A 19525-nucleotide genomic window follows, 5' to 3' on the forward strand; every position below is an offset into this window, starting at 1 on the left:
TGTGCTTAGTGGACTGTAGGAACATGGCTACTGGTATATGTTGCATTAATGCCCAGTGGGTTAATGGTCCATTCTCTCCTTAAATATGATTGAACCTCCTGGCTTCTCTCTTCCTCCTCATTCCCTGGCTCAAACAACTGGCAGCAGTTTTCAGTCACTGTGGCCCTGCTCAAGAGCCATGTTAATAAACCAGTTCAGATTAACCAGTTTGTGTGGAATGTCAACATCATCAAGGTGGCATGCCCTACGCACATTTGGATGAACAAGGGGAGGGTGGCAGAGGAGCCTGTTGGTGTGTTGTTTTCCCTCATCCCAAAACATGCTTGTCTATTAAATTTATGTTCTGTCCTTCCTCCCAAAGGAGCCCAGGGTGACAAACAAGAAGTGATAAAACAATGAAACAATTTTTTAAAAAAACAATTCTTTGAGACAGGGAAAAATCTCAACTTAAAAAGGTTTGTTGAAAGAGGAAGGTTTTCAGTATGCACTGAGAAGACAACAGACGGTGCCTGTCTGAGATTCAGAGGGAGTGAATTCCAAAGAGTAGCTGCCATAACACGAAAGGCCAAATTCCTAAATTGTGTGGAATGGACCTCATGATAATATGGTATCTGCAGGAGGCCGTCACCTCCAGAGCACAGTGATTGCTTAGTATATAAAAGGGTGAGATTATCTTTCAGGTATCCTTGTCAGGCCTCACATTTTGCACCAGCTGCAGCTTCCGAACCTATCTCAAGGGCAGCTCCACACAGCGAGCATTGCAGTAATCCAGCCTTCATTTTACCCCAGATTCATATCTGAAAAGGGCTGTGGTTTTTGAAATATAAAGTTGGGTTGTGGGGGTAGGTTTAGGTGCAGAAGACTACATATAGTCAGCAGAATTAATTCATGTCGTTCAGAGCAAGCATTAGTGACTGTCAGTTTTTCCTCCTAGGCTGGTAAGAAAGGGGACATTTCTGCCATGTGTCCCATCACTGCTGCAAGTCCTGAGGATGAAAGTGGATTGGTGAACTTTGACAATTCTATTTATGGAGTTTGGAAATACTTTCTGCTCCTTCACTGCAGTGGTCAATGAATCCATAGGGTATCTGGGCCTCTTTCCTATGAAGCAACAATTGCTTTAGGGGTGGTGAGATCACTGTGCAACCAGTTACCGTATTTTTCTCTCTATTACACGCAGATTTTTTCTCCTAAAAAGGAAGGGGAAATGTCTGTGCGTGTTATGGAGCGAATGTGGGGGGGGGGGGGTCCCTGGAGCCGATTAGGGGAGCGCAGGAACAAAAATCAGCAAAAATCAATCGTGCGTTGTGTCCGAGAGGGAAACCTGAAAAGAGGAAGTGGTTGCTTTCCTGCATTCTGCCTCAGGGTCTTACTGCCCACCCTCCTCTGTTTCGTTGCTGTGTTTGCTCAAACGGAACAAAGAGCAGGCAAATCCCCTCCCCTCCAGGCAAGCAGAGGGGAAAGCAGAGGTCTTTCCTTCTAATTCCTCTCCGTGCTCCTCGCAGGCAGCCAGAAAACATGCAGGAGGAGAGAGAAAGCTGGCTTCGGTTTGTGGAAACTTTTGCCTTTCTTTCTTCCCTCCCGTAAAATCCCTCTCCTGCTTTCTTAGCCAGCTGCTTCTCTGCACACCGCTCTCTTGTCCCTTCTGTGTTTTTCCTTCACTCCCCACTTAAAATGTAGTTACAAAGCATGGATCCACATGGATCCTCAGGATCTTTGCATTGGGCCACCCCAAATTCACCATCAGATCACATAGCAGCCTGCCCCCCAAAAATCACACACCCACTGTTGCCTGGGGCTGCAATGGTGCAAAAACGTGGTTAAAAAGCATGGATCCACATGGATCCTCAGGATCTTTGCATTGAGCTACCCCAAATTCACCATCAGATCACATGTCTGTGGCCACAGCATGAAGCACAAAAATGATACACCCACTGTTTCATTCAGAATTTTTTCCCTTGTTTTCCTCCTCTGAAAACGATGTGCGTGTTATGGTCAGGTGCGTGTTATAGAGCGAAAAATACGGTAACTGCATCTCTGCAACACTTATTCCAACTTCATCTTTCAGTCAGCTGTTTTTTCTGGTAAATGGAAACAGGGATGAAGAATGTGACATTTGATCTCTTCCAGATTGTGTCACAATTTTAGATACAAAGACAAATGTTTTAAATCACTTCAAAATAATCCCAAACGCAAATGTCTGCTCAGTTAAAAAATACATTTTGTGTTTGTATTTGATCTGTTGACCTCCACCTACAGCTCATTCAACATCAAAAATCTTTCATTTGCATAAGTTTACAGGGTTCATCAGGCTACATTTACACACAAACATTCCTAGTAGGAGTTATTACAAGGACATCTTCACTATGCTTGACCTCTACACTGGGCAGCTACTGAGATGTTATGAAGGAAGTTGAGATAATGTGCTTGGTAATGATATATTGGATGCATTTTAATTGCCTCTCTAGAACATCAAGTTGGAAAAAAAGGACTTCTACCTCATTTCCTAATGGATGCAACTAGTAATTTGTTTGTAGCATATTCATTGACATAAATACCATGGAGACCAACATATTTGGGGAGAATAAATAAGTAAATCTCCAAATGCCTTACTACTACTACTACTACTACTACTACTACTACTACTACTACCTGTAGGGTGAAACTTTATGTGGTTCAGAACAGTGCAGCCAGATTATTAACTTGAGTTTGCCATATTTATCATATTCTTGCCAGTGTTGAGTGAAGGATCATCAATGTGGTGGTGGTGGGTGGGGTTTAGTGGTTGCATGGAGGGGTCAGGTAATTACTATTTTCCCACTCCACTTCATCTCATACACCAGTTACTTATTTTTTTCAGCACTGTTTTTCTGCTACCACCATAAGAATCTAAGTATAGTTGGTAATCTAAGTATAAATTACCAATTATAATAAACCTCCACCCATCCAACAGCAGCTGTGCAAAAAAGTGTGATACAAAACAGTGCAGACTGCACTTTAAAGTAAAACATGTTTTATTAATAAAATCAGATAGTTAATAATAGAATTACAGAGTTGGAAGGGATCCTGAGGGTCATCTAGTCCAACCCCTGCAATACAAGAATCTCAACTAGGTCATACATGACAGGTGGTCATCCAACCTTTGCTTAAAAACCTCCAATGAAGAAGAGCCCACCATCTTCTGAGGGAGATCATTCCATTTTGAACAGTTCTTACTGTCAGAAAGTTCTTCCTGATGTTTAGTTGCTTGTAACTTGAATCCATTAGTTCAAGTCCTGCCCTCTAGAGCAGGAAAAAACAAGCTTGCTCCATTCTCCATGTGACAGACATTTAGATATTTGAAGATGGCTATCATATTTTCTCTCAGTCTCTTCTTGTCCAGGCTAAACACACCCAGTTCCCTCCACTGCTCCTCATAAGTCTTGGTTTCCAGACCCTTTATCATCTTTGGTTACTCTTCTCTGTTTATGTTCCATCTTGTCAATATGTGAAAAGTTGGGATGTGGCTTAAAGTGTGACCTGATTTTTTCTCTGTAAGAGAGTATATTGGTTTTTGTAATTTGTTCTCCTTGAAGCTCACAGTGAAATAGTACTGAAAAACCATCGCTCTGCCATAAGAATAGGTCAGATAAATATTTATGCAAGACAGACACAGTTTTTAAAGTCAAATTGTGCACTTTATCATAATATATACCGTAAATTTTATAGTGCTTTCTTTCACTTTATAGCTACAGATCTTAAAAGGTCTTCAATCCCACCAACCCATCTGTTTTTTATCAAATACATGGCAAATTCTCAAAATGAAATTTTCTAAATTTCCACAAAAGAAGAACCAGAGCATCCATGCAAGGAATGTCCACAAGTTTCCTTTTGCACTCAAGGACAGCTGTTTGATAGAACAGATCATGTCCTAGAAGGCTTTCTAGCAGGAAGATAGACTTCTCTGCATGTTTCCTGTCATCTACTTTAATCCACTGAAATGGGTTTCTGTTCTGTTCTGACAGGAAGGGAATGTGTAAGAAGAGAAAAGAACAGGTTCTGAGGGCTGCTTTGAACATTATTTTGTTCATAGGAGCACTGTGACTTCAGTTACATCAGCAGTGAGTAATCTTATTACTGGTGTCAGGTGGAATTATAACTCTCCTAATATATTCTTCAGAAGGTATTTACACGTCCTGAATCAAAATATACCACCTACATTCCCTTGTCACCAGTGGTGTTTGGTTATCTGTGAATGATACGGGCTACAGAACAGAGGTTGAATTTATTTTATATCTTAAAAGTGTTCTATTTCTAGTTAACACTGCAGTCCATAGAATACATTCAGACCACAATATACTTTCAATAATCGATCAGCAACCGCTATGTGCTGTACCCTGTGGGGATGTGCTAACTAGATAGGCACAGGGCTGATTCTTACCATCCTTGTGTGGGGATTGTAACATCTGATTATTTCATGAGGAAGCACTTGCCTGAAAATACCATATTATGTTGGTCTGCATCATCAGAGAGCCAGTGTGGTGTAGTGGTTAAGAGCGATGGACTTGTAATCTGGTGAACCAGGTTCACGTCCCTGCTCCTCCACATGCAGCTGCTGGGTGACCTTGGGCCAGTCACACTTCTTTGAAGTCTCTCAGCCTCACTCACCTCACAGAGTGTTTGTTGTGGGGGAGGAAGGGAAAGGAGATTGTTAGCCACTTTGAGACTCCTTAGGGTAGTGATAAAGCGGGATATCAAATCCAAACGCTTCAGTGTTGCTAGTTTCCAAGCCTTCTCTGTGGCATGGTAAATTATGCTGTTTTCACACGGAATTGGTTTTGGACAAACAGTTAATCCGTTATCATCATCATTATCATTATCACCTGCAGGTCTCAGACTGGGTTACAACAATTTAAAATTCAGTATTAAAAACAGTTAAAACAAATTACAGCCACAGGAGTAAGGCGATTGTAATTAAGAAAATGAGGTGATCCTTGCACAGGAGTTGTGCTACATCAAAAAGGACCATAATGTTGGCCTAAGAGAGATAATAAAAGCATTTCCAATTCCCCATTCAAAATAAATGGGTGACTACATGATGCACTGGACTACAACAGCACTTTTCACAATGGTGATCCCGCTGCAGTAAGAAACCATTAGATTTACAAATGGAGATGTAAAAATTAGAATTTGTAACGGATGCAATTGGATGTTGTAGATCAGGGATGTCCAACAGGTCGATTGCGATCTACCGGTCGATCGCAGGGTGTCCCTGATTGATCCTGGTCGATCGTGGGACCCTGATCGCCCCCCAAACTCAACAACTTTGGTTCATCCCCCCCCCAAAAAAGCTCAACAACTGCCAGATTTTTAATAGTGGGAATAGATCGCAATCTCTTGGAAGCTGGACAGCGCTGTTGTAGATCAGACACAATGTGAGACTCAAGATATGGAATAACCAGAACAGGAAAATTGGAGATTTTACATTTTTAAATGACACTACTAGCCAAACGGGACGCGGGTGGCGCTATGGGTAAAACCTCAGTGCCTAGGACTTGCCGATTGCATGGTCGGCGGGTGAGCTCCCGTCGTTCGGTCCCAGCTCCTGCCCACCTAGCAGTTCAAAAGCATCCCCAAGTGCAAGTAGATAAATAGGTACCGCTTTATAGCGGGAAGGTAACGGCATTTCCGTGCGCTGCGCTGGTGCTGGTGCTGGCTCGCCAGAGCAGCTTCATCACGCTGGCCACGTGACCCGGAAGTGTCTTCGGACAGCGCTGGCTCCCGGCCTCTTAAGCGAGATGAGCACGCAACCCCAGAGTCGGACATGACTGGCCCGTACGGGCAGGGGTACCTTTACCTTTACCTTTACTAGCCAAACATTTCACTATTATGTCCTGTGGCAAGATTTAGAATCTTGGTGGTCCAGATATTATTTTATTCTCTGGATAAAAAAACATTCTCTCATTCCTATTATGGGAACAAATGAACCTTTTTGCCACAGGTAGAAAATAAATGCAGGGTTCTTGATCTTTTTGAAGTAATTTTGAATTATTGCAAGTATTAAACTATATAATTATAAAGCGAGCCAGTAGCTCTCATTGATTCTCAGACATATTTTATTTTTTAAATGATGAAGTATTCACAAAGCATTGGATGCAATTAGTATTTTGCTTAGTTAAAAAAATTAAAAAACATTGAACACCCAAATTTCACAAGTGCTCTTGCCCAGGAGCCTTGTACTCTTCTGCACATTAGCAAGTGGTTTATGTTGTCTCTTTAGATGGCAGCCATTCTTGTATCTTAAATATATTTGTTAATCAGAATAATTTCATTAGTGTGTGTTTTTAACATCTCAAATGCATCTAAATTGTACATAAACCTGAAATATGCACTTTGAAAATCTGTCATATACAGACCACATAGAAGTCCAGATGTGATCTGAACTTCAAGAAATAACATCAAGGCTCTGTAGAAATTCGGAACTCCTCTTAATAGAAGTTTTTTTTAAAAATGATTCGTTTCTTAGCAGATCTGGCATTTAATTTGACTGCTCTAGCAAATATTGTCTGCTACCAACTACAGTTGATATAGATGGATAGATGCATGCCTATCTAGCAATCATACCTGATTTTGAACAAAAGTACTCTCCCTTTTTCTCTTACTCAGAACTGATAATGTACAGTATTTACAAATATTTTTGTTCATATATACTGTACACTTAATTGCTTCAAGATGAGTTCAAAACTTTTTATTTTAAATCAGCATGCACATGGAAAATCACCATAACCCTCTTAGATCAAATTAAGGAAGAGGTAAGCCACTGATAAGGAATTCTTGGTTATTTTCCAAATCTATTACTTTAAAAACAATTACTGAAGCAGAGTACTGTATGGGGATCATGCAGGTTGGCAAATTAGTTAATAGCATTTTAAAACAGTTCTACTTTTCTTCTTGGTTCAAAAACCTGTTTTTAGTTATCTTTATCTTGAGCACCAAATCCATTTACTAAAGATTGTATAATTTAGTTTATTTTCTTTCTGTGGATTAGGTGCCACTCATATACCTAAATGAAACTTCTCCAACTCAATAAAAGAAGAGGTTCTTTAGAAACACTTAAGCCATAGCTTAACTAGATTCACCAACAAACAAACAAACAAACAAAAAATCTCTTTTGCATCTGCATTGGCTAAAGTACTTTCAGTAGAGCTTTTGCTGGTAATACTGTGTTGTGATTTATTGTCAGTTTACTGAAGTTAGTAGAAAACATAGCATTATTTGTCTTTAAAAATTAAATATTGTGAATTATAGAACCAGGGGCACAAGTACCATCTCCCTGTGTTATTTGTTGATTAGTTTGGAGCAGGGTTCAACAACCTTTGTGTCTGGATTTTCACTTTTTGAAATATGGAAAACCTACATTCTGTTAAATTATCCTATTTTATGCATTTATTATTGAGATGTGTTACTTGCCCTATACTGTAGAAAGCACCCCCACCAGCCAGTTTTCCAATTAAATTTCTTGCCTTCTGGTGCTTTTCTCTTGCCAGTGTTTCAGACCAATTATTTACCTCCTGAGACATGGGTTTTTGAAGTGGAACCCTTTGTCCAGAGAAGGGGAGTGACTTGTGGAAAGGAAGTTCCTGTGTAAAAGTGGCAGGGAAAGGATTAAGCACTGTTCCCTCCAGTTCACTACTGCAAAGTCCTTCCTTCTGAGGGTGCTTTGCAACACTGACAAGACTGGGGGTCTAATCTTATATCTGAATGCAATATAATGTGGCATTTGACTCTTAGACCCTGACAGATTTCCAGGGGTGATTTTATTTTCCAACAAAGCCCCCATAAATAATCAGGCAAGTATCTGTACTTTCACTAACTATGGCACAGATTTATAGAAAGAGTTGTTTAAGTAGACCCGCTGAAGACTTTTTCTTATGGCAGTATATACTGAATTTATGGCAGTATATACTGAATAGGGTTTTATGGCAGTATATAGGAATTTATGGCAGTATATACTGAATAGGGTTTTCTCAGTAAGTGTTTAATATTAGTCTCATTTCAGATGTCCTTAAAACTAAAAAAAAGGGGGGGAAAGGATTCCCATCTCTACTTTGCACATACAATATTATCTTTCTCTAGCTTTCTGGTTTACAAAAGAAGTGGAAGAGAACTTGGGAAAGACAGGAACAGATGACACATCTGTTATGTACTAAAGTTCTCACCCTGGGCCAGCAGGGGGATACTGTAGATAGTTCAGGTCCACATATGCAAATAAGGGATCAAAAGTGATGTTCAGTGATTGGATAGTTACAGAAAATGGTTACTGTTGCGTTCTAGTGGAGCTCTATATAAGCAGGCTGGCTGAACCCTTCAGTTCAGTTCTGTTCTGGCCTGTGAATAAACAAGAGCTGTTTGAAGAATCGCTGTGTTGCCTGATATGTTCACCCACAACTTAACAACATCTGAGCTTAAAGGAATTTGAAATACCAAGATGCACAAAAATTAAGCCTTGCAATCCAAGATCCAGTTGAAATTTCAGAATTAAAACCATGGTGCATAGCTTTGAATGTTAAGTTTCATAGCTGCTTCATACAATCTCCAAATAAGGAGGTAGAATTCTGGACTGTGCCTCAGACTACAGCAGTGTGTGTGTGTGTGTGTGTGTTTGTTTCATATTTCTGAATATTTTCCCATGGTAAAAGCAAATCAAATCCTGGTTGCACTAGTTTCTTACATGTAGGCAGCTGCAGTGGTTCAGTCCAGAGTTCTTCAATCTTGGTAAGAAACTAGTATAGACCATACAATTAGCAATTGAGTGAATGCTTTTTGAAAAATAAATTGCAGGTGCAGATCATGGTGTGACCTTTAGCAGTGCTTTAACCCTTTCCTCTGATGTGGGTAGGGGTCCTGGGTCTGTTTATTTCCATTGTAGATGGAATTTCCTATTGGAGTGAATGCACATAACAGTTGTGTGAGGCCTGGCCCACATTAGGACAACAGTGTTGGGAGAAAGAGAATTAAAGATCTCCTGTCCCAATTCCAAAGTGAATTTTGAAGCATTTGAAAAATTTTGATTTTGATTTCAAATGCTTGAATTGGAATTAAGGCAAATTGTCCTCTTTCTGTTAGTTTTGCTTTTAGGCAGGAATTGAAACAACAATAGTTTAAATGCTGAGAAATAATAAGACAATTAGTACCTAGAAAATGCTGTAAATACCACATTCATTTAGCCCAAATCTGTGAAACAGATCTTAAAAGCTTTGGGTTGGTAAAATATCTACTTGAATAAATCAAATATGGGAGGAGTAGATGTGTTAATATTCAAAGGAGCTGTAATTCTTAAACATTGAGGAAACTGATATATGAATGCAGGCTGTGTCTTTTAGGCCTGTCTTTGGGATAATAGATGGGGAAATATGTTGAAAGAAACTCCCATCAAATCTCTGTCTTACCTGTTAGCTCATGGTTTTGGTGCCCTGTGAAGTTGCATAGGTCTTCCTACTTTACTGTAGCATAACTCTGGCAAAGCATAATAAAGCAAATGCTAATTAGCTTCACACTTTTAAAATTGCATTAAAATTGCCCTGGTGTTTATGCTCTTTGAATTTTACTTAGATCTATTAAGGGTTAAAGAGGATGCTGTATGTAGCAATGTGAAAGTTAAATAAATGTAATTATTTACTTATGCAAGTAGGCTGTTCATAATTATACAAGTATGTTCTCTGCAAACACTCCCCCCCCCCCCAAGGTGCCATCTGAAGCTGAAAAAGGACCTGTACTGGCTGCTTTTCTTGACAAATGCTGATGCTGTAAATTATACAGCTGTTCTTCCTCTGTATGGATTTTGCAGTACCAAGAGCGATTTATAGGTCCAGAGTGCAGCTGTTGAAAGTCATTTATTCTTGGTTCCCATATTAAATCTATCATATACAAATGCATTAACATTCAGTACAGAACTCAAGGGCTTAAGATAGTTTTTTCCTTCTTCATGGTCTTGCAGCCTGTAAATATTCTCTGGTTACACAAAACACATTTTTGACTGTCATTTATTATTAAGTTCATATTTAAAGAGGGGCTCCATCTTTTTATGATTTCCCCTTACTAAATATTTGAGGCTTTTTTCATTTAATGCTATGATTTATATATATTTGTTTTAAAAGCCTCCTGTCAACGTTAGGGAAAATTGGAAGCCTAATAAGCATGTTTGAATAAATTCTTTTGCATTAGTTTTACTGTATGTCACTTTAAAACATGTTCAGGTTTCATTAATGTATTATCTTAACATATGCCAGGCTGACTTTGGAAGATCAATTTTAGTGTTCATTAGTGTAATTTGAATCTATTGCTTAACAAACTGTATTTTTAAAGAAACATTCCTTTATACTAGCATGAACAAGAAACAGAGCCCAGGGTAGTTCCCTGTAGCAAACAGAAACAGGTGTGGTTTTCAGTAACTGGGATCCCTGGCATCACTGAGCAGGCTTAGCCACCATCACAATGTCGTCCATCATTTCTCTCATAATGTGAATAAATTCCATTCTCTCTGCTGTTGGGGGGTTGTGATTGCACTGTCATTCCTGATTCTGTGTTGGCCCAGCTTTACTAGCAGAGATCCTGAAGTGGGTGCAGAATGCCCCTGTGCACAAACTCCACATTGCCTAGGCAGGCACATTATGTGACCCATGAGAGCAGCAAAATAACCAGACTGTACAACTGTGACGGGATAAAATCAGGCCAAATCTTTATTGACAGCAGCAGGCAGGGCAAGAGCTAGCATGGCATTGGGTCCCAGGATCAGTTCATCATTCCACAAGCCCCATGTTGATGGAATGGATCCGCTGGGTTTGGATCGCTCCAAACCTGTACGACGGGAGTTGGCCAGTGTTGAACCTTGCTGTGGTGCCCATTTTGCTGCTTTATTTTATAGAGAAGTACACAGGATTATGCTTTTAGGAAGATATAGTGCAGATAAAACTTGATAAGAAGAATGGAGAATAGAAACGCCTGTTTCTAAAATTGGCAATTGCTAATAAACAAGTGGACAGCCTGTGGCTCCTGACTCATTTTCTGTGTCTGACACAATCTGAAAGTACCCCATTCTTCCATCCCATCAGATTTCCTTCCTTTATGTTCCTTTCTATTTTATTTCCTGGCTTTTAAAAGCCCCCTCTCCTTTCTATGTAGTTTTAGAACAACTGGAAGGGTCAGCATTTTATTTTATTTCCCCCTTTCTCCTAGTTGTATGACTCGGGGCGGGGGAGTCATTTATGTATGAACATGTATATAGCATGCTAAAGTTAGAAAAGGAAATACTTTCACTTGCTTTCCAGAAGCAAGTGGGTACATTGTCTGCTGAACTAAACAATGCTCTGTATACTTACTTGAGAGCAACCCCACAAAACTCAGTAGGGCTTAGTTCTAAACAGACAAGCATATGATTTGGATTTCTAATCTGAGGTACATATGTGAAAATTGAAGCAAGGCAACATTTATTCCAGAGCAATTGGAGTGCTTTTGTCCCTGACTCTGCCCATCATTGGTTCTGGCTCACCCGCTGCTTGCATGCACCCACTAACAGATTTCCCAGAGGATTGATAGGAAAAGGTTGCCCACCCCTGCTGCAAATATAATATGGAAGACTGTTTCCACAACGGGCTTAGTGAGTTCTAGGAGCTCGGCCCAACTCCCTTGTCTCAGATAACTCAATAGGAATTGCTGCCTAGTAGGTGATAGTGTAAGGAAGACAAAATAAATGCTAGATTCAGCCTAGCATCATATGGACATAATGCCACCTGTACTCCTTGTATTAGTTTGAGTTTGATTTCATTGAGAGACTATTTTGAAATAATATTTGAGAGCCTCTTGTAGCTATATAGTGGAATTTAAGTAGTTTAAATAAATAAATAATCGGGGTGGGTGGGGTGAAATCTATTCTGTATGTGTTGTGTGTCTCTACAACCCTGACAGTTTCACATGAATCTAGACCAAGTATTAAGAACAGCTCACTGGAATCAAACTGCATCCAAGACCAGGAAAGATTATATACCTGAAGAGTCTGAGCTGATTTATTGCAGAATGGATCCACAAACTGGTGAAGGTATTGGTGAAGGACAAATCCAAATGACACTAATCCCATAAGAGGCTACTAATTGGATTTCTTAAAAATATTAAACTAAAAGTATCTGAGAACAAGTCAAAACACATACACCGACTGAAATTGGTGCACAATGCATATGAAAAAAGCTGAAGTTACAACAGATAATACATTCTTTTCTCTGATTTCAGAACAAGTAGATATGTACATGCCTGTGGGTGGCAACTGGTGTGTGCATAAGAAATTGAAAAATTCAGAAGTGTAATACTTTACCAACTGAAGCATGGAACCTCAGTGGCCAGCTGAATTTCTAAATGGTGCTGAGAACTCATGTAGAACAAAATGAGAATGAAATGTTGTGGTAGTGAAGCTCAAAATCATCTTAAAGTTTTAAAAAGTTAATGCTGTTATGTGGAATAATCGGGTTTTATTATCTGTTTTTGAAAATGTGTATCCTAATGTGTTTGTTAACCTGTCTGTGATTTTTCTCCAGGAAAGGTGTTTGTTGTACATCTCGGGATAGGTGTCTGTTTTTTGGGGGGAGTGGGGTAGTATTATGAGTCTGTGAACCCCTCCATTGTAGGCTCAGGTTGTATATATGTGTAAATAAACCATATATCAGTGGGACGCGAGTGGCGCTGTGGGTAAAAGCCTCAGCGCCTAGGGCTTGCCGATCGAAAGGTCAGCAGTTCAAATCCCCGTGGCGGGGTGCGCTCCCGTTGCTCGGTCCCAGCGCCTGCCAACCTAGCAGTTCGAAAGCACCCCCGGGTGCAAGTAGATAAATAGGGACCGCTTTCTAGCGGGAAGGTAAACGGCGTATCTGTGTGCGGCTCTGGCTCGCCAGAGCAGCAATGTCACGCTGGCCACGTGACCCGGAAGTGTCTCCGGATAGCGATGGCCCCCGGCCTCTTGAGTGAGATGGGCGCACAACCCTAGAGTCTGGCAAGACTGGCCCGTATGGGCAGGGGTACCTTTACCTTTACCTAAACCATATATCATAAAGACACCACTGTTTCTGCTGTGCCTCATTTCCAAAAGGAAACACAAACTATGGGTAAGTGCCTGGAACCCCTGGAATCTCGCTTGAGGACTGTGGTGGCATGCAACAGTATTCAGGTTCTTGGATAGATATAAAATCCATTTTCCACTATCTACTATCTCAGCACCCCTTTGATGGTGTATTTGGAAACACACATTAGGTTAAGCTCATATGATACTTCCTGGTGAATAATATATCTGTGGAGCAATAATATGATGCAGAATGGCAATTATATGCCACACTGGCTGCAAACTTTCCCTAGCTAGAGACGGATTAATTTACCTCTTTTACCAAGGAACAAGTAAGATATTGGTTTCTTTTTTAAAAAAGGGTTCTAGTAAATACCAACAATCCAGCCAGCAAAGCCATCTCCTTTAATATAATTCTTAGCATGATTGCTGATAACTTGAGAGGTGGATCATGACTGTAATTTAATAAGGACTCACATTTACAACTTGGTAAAGTTGTCACAAATGCTTTTCCTGGTAACTGATTTTGGGCTATGCTTCATGTAACTTGAAATCTGATCACCAGAATATAGTTTCTATATACAGTGGTACCTTGGGTTACAAACACCTCGGGTTACAAACACTTCAGGTTACAGACTCTGTTAACCCGGAAGTAGTACCTTGGGTTAAGAACTTTACCTCAGGATGAGAACAGAAATCGCGTGGTGGCGGCAGTGGGAGGCCCCATTAGCTAAAGTGGTACCTCAGGTTAATGGTTTCAGGTTAAGAACAGACCTCCGGAACAAATTAAGTACGTAACCAGAGGTACCACTGTAATCTTATATCTTCCTTCCTTTTGCAGTTAGAATAGGTTACATGTTTCTTGATTGTACTTCAAGCTGTTTGTAGATAGCATGCTGGAAAAGTATTGCTTTCCAGTACTGCCACATCTGGTATCCTCTTCCAAGACCTGCCACATTGATTCTAATCTGATATGGCCCCAAATGAGCACCATCACAAAGTGTCATTCCTATAAACTAGTTTTCATTCCACCTGGTTTTTATGTGTAATCTGAATTCACTGGAGTTGCAGACTTCACACAGGTGGAAGATACGAAACAATATTTTCATTTTAAGGGATTGTTTCTGTTCATACAGCCATTAATGGAGAACTCTAGCCTATCCCCCCACCCCTTTTAGCAGACAGATACTGATCTATCTAGCTACCCATTGTTTATAACAGTGTTTCCCAACCTTTTTTGGGCAAAGGCACACTTGTTTCATGAAAAAAATCTTGAGGCACACCACCATTACAGCCCCGTGACGTCAGCGCGCAGCGTCACGCCGGGAGGGACGCACGAAAGTGTAAGTTTTCAATTTTTTCCCCTCCCCCTTGCCTTCCTTCTGTGCCAACCGCCAAAAAGCCAAGAAAAAAGCCAAGACTTTAGGGCAGCAGGTCGACACGGAAGAAGCTCCTACCTAAGGACAGGTGCGACGGCCGTGTCCTCTTCTGCCACACTTGGCAGCCCTGCCTCACGGTCGTGACTCCCACCCTGATTTCTCCCCGCAGGTCGAGCGGCACAGGCAGCCCAATGTGTCCAGCCCAGACACAAGCCCCGCTTCCCCACTCTAGATCCTGAATGCGACCAAGTGCTCTGGACTCCCGAGCAGGGTGGGAAAGAGGACTCGCATCTGGTAGCCTCCGGGCTCCTCGCCTGCTCGAGGGATGGCATTGCAGGCAAGCTGCCGGCCGTCGCCATCGCCGCCCCCTCATGCGAGTGGACCTGCCCGGAGTGGTGGGCCAGGGGAGGCTCGCTCTCTGTGGGGATGTGGCCCGCACGCGCGGCCCCGCTTCCTCCTGCCCAGGGCTGAGCTCCTTACCCGCAATCTCGGTCTCATGCACGCGGATCCCACTTATTCTGAAGCTCGCGCCACTAGCCGGGGCTCTCACACCGTGCCAGGGCGAGGCGGCGCGGCCCACTGACGTCATCGCAGCTCGCCGCCGCCCTCGACTTCCCTGTTCCCTCCCCTCCCTCGGGTCGCCGTGGTTACCGAGGACTGCAAGCTGCTCGGGCGAGCGTGGGGCATTAAGTGGGAGAAGGAAAATTAAAATTAAAACTCGCCTGAAGGCCGCCTCTCCGGATACAGTGGTGCCTCGCAAGACGAAATTAATTCGTTCCGCAAGTCTCTTCGTTTTGCGAGTTTTTCGTCTTGCGATGCACGGTTTCCCATAGGAATGCATTGAAAATCAATTAATGCGTTCCTAGGGAAACCGCCTTCAGACCAGGTCCGGGGACAGTCTGTCCCCCGACCTCTTCTGAAGGCTGGGGGGGACGGACAAGGGCTTTTCTTCCCACCCCCAGCATTTTAAAAAACCCCGGGACAGCGGAGGACTTCTCCGCTGTCCGGGGCGATTTAAAAGCCCCTGGGAAGGCAGGCAGGGGGGACAAAGATTTTCGCCCCCCGCCCGCCTTCAGAAGAGGTCCTGGACCTCTTCTGAAGGCCGGCGGGGGTCAAAAGTCTTTGCTCCCCCCTGCCTGCCTTCCTGGGAGAGCGGAGAAAGGCAGTGCGTTTCTCCGCTCTCCCGGGAAGGCAGGCAGGGGTGAAAGTCTTTGCTCCCCCCCGCCTGCCTTCAAAAGCCGTCGGGGACAGCGGAGAAACGCGCTGCCTTTCTCCGCTCTCCCGGGAAGGCAGGCAGGGGGGAGCAAAGACTTTTGCCCCCCGCCGGCCTTCAGAAGAGGTCCTGGACCTCTTCTGAAGGCGGGCGGGGGCGAAAGCCTTTGCTCCCCCCTGCCTGCCTTCCCGGGAGAGCGGAGAAAGGCAGCGCGTTTCTCCGCTGTCCCCGACGGCTTTTGAAGGCAGGCTTTTGAAAGCCGTCCGGGACAGCGGAGAAACCCAGCGCGCCCTTCCCGCTGCCCCCCGACTTGGCTGGAAGGCTGGCGGGGGGAGAAGCCTGCTCCTCCCCATCGCCAGCCCTGCAAACTCGGGGGACAGCGGGAGAGGCGCAGCGCGCCATCCCGCTGTCTCCCGACATGGTTTGGAGGCTGGCGGAGGGCTTCCTCCTCCCCCAGCCCCGCAAGCTCCCAGAGCGATGCCAAAGCTCGGGCTTCCCCCGCCCCAGCCCCACGCCTGGCGGTGGGGGAATAATTCCCCCCCCCTTTATTCCCCCCCCGCCAATTTTTCCCGCGGCACACCAGGCAACGTATTGCGGCACACTAGTGTGCCGCGGAACACCGGTTGGGAAACACTGGTTTATAACAGCAGTGTCTTTCAAGTGCATCAAATAGGCTCTTTCCCAGACCTACCTGGAGATGCAAGGCAACGAGTCTGGGGCGATTTGCATGCAAAACAAATGCTTTACTATTGAGCTACAGCCCTTCCAGGACTGTTTTTATTCATACTCCCTGCAACAAATTCTCAAAATGTGAATTACAGTTGTGTGTGGGGAAATAGGAAAAAGCTGCAAGGAAAAATATTAATGGATCTTGAGGCATGTGCAAGTATAATTAACCTTCATACCGTTGTTAGACAGTAATTAAGCTGCATTTATTAGGGATTTTATGGCAGAGGATAGAAATGGTACACAAAAATCTAAATGATAATAATATTTTTTTAAAAAATAAAAGACAACCCCCACTTTTCCTGCCCTTTTGCTATATTTGTAAAATGTGGCTGAATAGGAATTGAGTTGCAAAGTAGAAATAAGCTCAGGGAATTTATTTTCTTTGTGTTACTAGAAAAATAAACATGCTGCTTTTTTGAGCTTTTTATCTAAGGCGAGATGCCAGCATGCTCTAGTTCATAATTACAAATCCCAGGATGTTTTGTGCAGCTACAAGTGCTAACCTTGGGTGCTTTTTTCTCCAGGAATCTTCTTAAAATTATATTTTATTGTTCTCTGTTTAGAATGTGTTATATAGCGGTAGCCAACATTTTGCTCCTTAAAACTGTCGGTTCTTTCTTTTCTCAGTTTCCTTGCTCACTCTATTTTTTCTAGTTTTGATTATTGTACACCTTGTACTCTTGGTACTATAGTATCTTGAACTATTTCTGCCGGTGCTTCAGGTTCAAATCTCACCTCAGCCGTGAACCTGTTAGGTTGGATTAAATGAACCACACTATTTGCAAGATGAGGTCAACAAACTGACCTACTTAGGGTACTGAGATCAATCAGGATCAGGTTCATGAATAGCTAGGAATCCTAGAGAATGGGTATGATGATTCTCCATTGTGCTTAAACTGAGCAGCTGGCGCTAGCAATCTGGTCAGCACAGTAGTCTGGATTAATAGGTTTGTGAAGGACTTTGAACACTCAAAAAGTGCTATAAATAATTCTGTTCTTTACATAGTGACAAGTACTTCCAGTGAAAATTAATATATTTCCTTGACTGGGCAGAATATAGCATTGGATTGTGTTGCATTGTTTGCATACTCATTAACCCATATGCATTACCTGAAACATGCCGAACATTCATGAAAATGCTTCTGCTGTGCTTATGATTGTTCTTTGAAGCCATGACCTGTAGCTTCTGATTATATTCCCACTGTTTCTGTTTATTGCATTTTTAAAAAATAAACAAACACTTTATGGTGTTACATTTGATGTGGTATCCAAATACATACTATTGGAAACTAAAATTATAACTTCTCATCGTGGACAAACAAATTCATTGTTCCTCCTCCTACTAAGCATTTAGTGTTTTGAGTTGCTATTGAAAAAGAGTCTCCTGTCTGTTGCTGAGCTGATACAGTATATTCTTTAATGACGTGGTTGAATCAGGATATGGGGCCTGTGTGCAACACTAATTTAACCACAGTTAAAACATTGCCATTTCTTAAGACAATTCAAAATAAATTATTGTCCTGTTTGGGCTGTCTCCAGGCTCACAAGGGAAGTGGAACAGAACAGTGGCACCTACTGGCAGTAGAGTGTAAGGGAAAGTAAGGTAGAGTCATATGCAGTGAAATTAGGTCAAGTAAGACAAAGTCATATCTAGTAAGGTCAGATCAAGGCAGATCCTGTAGGGTCTGGCTTCAACAGGTCAGAAGCAGCACCTTTGACAGAGCATTGTGATAGCATGTTCTCTCACAAGGAAGGCTGTTACTTCAGCAAGGTGGACAAGCCTGAGACCTTCGTCAGATCTGCCTGTGCTTTTAAAGGGCTGTTGTCTTGTTCTGCAGCTTTTGGCTCCTACAGCATAGGGGTTAGAGAGGGCTGCTGTGGGGGTGAACTCTGATTGTCAGATACTGCATGCAAGCAATAGGAGGTGGCTATTTTTCGCTCTGCCATGCCCTACTTGGGAAATCCTGGTGGGCAGCTAGCTGGAGAAGATATTCAGGCTACATGATCCAGAAAGGCAGTTCATGTGTTCTTAAGGGCAGTGAACAATTACTGTGGACTGAACTATTCCAGGCACTCTGAAAAACAAACAAACACAAAAATATTTCTTTCCTCCTGAGCTAGAATTCATTTCTTTCCATTTCATCCTAGGCATGTTATAAATGAGCAGCAAAACGTTCTGCTGGAGAATACACAGTTAATAAATCTTTATTGAATTTTTCTCTTTTTTTCTTTCTTTCTTTCTTTAGTGGATACAGAACAAATTGAAATAATGTGTTGCTACACTGCTTGCCAGTATTTAAGTTGAAATAATAATAGTAATAATCCCCATATGTATGATTTTCCTGACAGGATTTAAAATCCAACAATCAACGCGATGACATTGCAGCAGCACGTGCTTCTCTGAAGGAAAATTCATCTCTTCTCCATTCAATTTGCTCTGCTTGTTTGGAACATTCAGACATTTCATCTCTTGCAGCCAGCAAGGACTCTGTTTGTAATGAAATACAGAATGCTCTTGATGTCATTTCCAATGCTTCTCAAGGAATTGGAAATCAAAAGGTTCAGTCGACATCACAGTCTGCTACTCTTGGAAGTGCCCTTGATGAATTTGAGGTAGGTGAATGTGTAGCACTGTAGCACACTCTGTAAAATGGCCTAATTTATTTTAAATGATGTGCTTGTGGAAAGTAGCATACCAGAAAACCAAATCTTACTGACCTATGTGTGATCAGTTTCGTAGCAGTTCTCAGATACGCTTCCAGCCTGGCTGATTTGTTTTGGTGAGTGATTGTGACCTGTGACCTAGGGATCAGGTGTAAACATGGTATCTCCTAAAGCAGGGGATAGCCAATGTGCACCATCTGCCTCAAGGAATAATGGGACTTGTAATCCACAACATCTGGTGGGTACCCCAGTACTATAGGTACAATAGGTACCCCAGTACTATAGCATTGATAGAGCCCATTGACTAATTTTACAAATGACAAATACCTCCACAGGGCTCCATGAAAACAGCAATAAATTGACAATTAAACATCAAGACAATCAACTACCCAATTAAATCCCAATCTTTAAAACTAAAAGCAACAAAAGGTGACATAAAGGCAACAGATAGCTATCTCAAAA

At 42.2% G+C, this 19525-nt stretch overlaps 1 protein-coding gene across 2 annotated transcripts in view; it reads left to right on the forward strand.

The window, feature by feature from the left end:
- Positions 1-19525, forward strand: part of CTNNA3 (catenin alpha 3) — a 554150-nt gene that overhangs the window by 78057 nt on the left and 456568 nt on the right. For both annotated transcript variants that reach the window (XM_077930540.1, XM_077930541.1), the window contains one exon: positions 18749-19012. In XM_077930540.1, the coding sequence (XP_077786666.1) occupies positions 18749-19012 (264 nt within the window). The remainder of the gene's footprint in view (positions 1-18748; positions 19013-19525) is intronic.

This window comes from Podarcis muralis, chromosome 6, assembly GCF_964188315.1.
Source record: "Podarcis muralis chromosome 6, rPodMur119.hap1.1, whole genome shotgun sequence".
Taxonomy (NCBI): Eukaryota; Metazoa; Chordata; class Lepidosauria; order Squamata; family Lacertidae; genus Podarcis; species Podarcis muralis.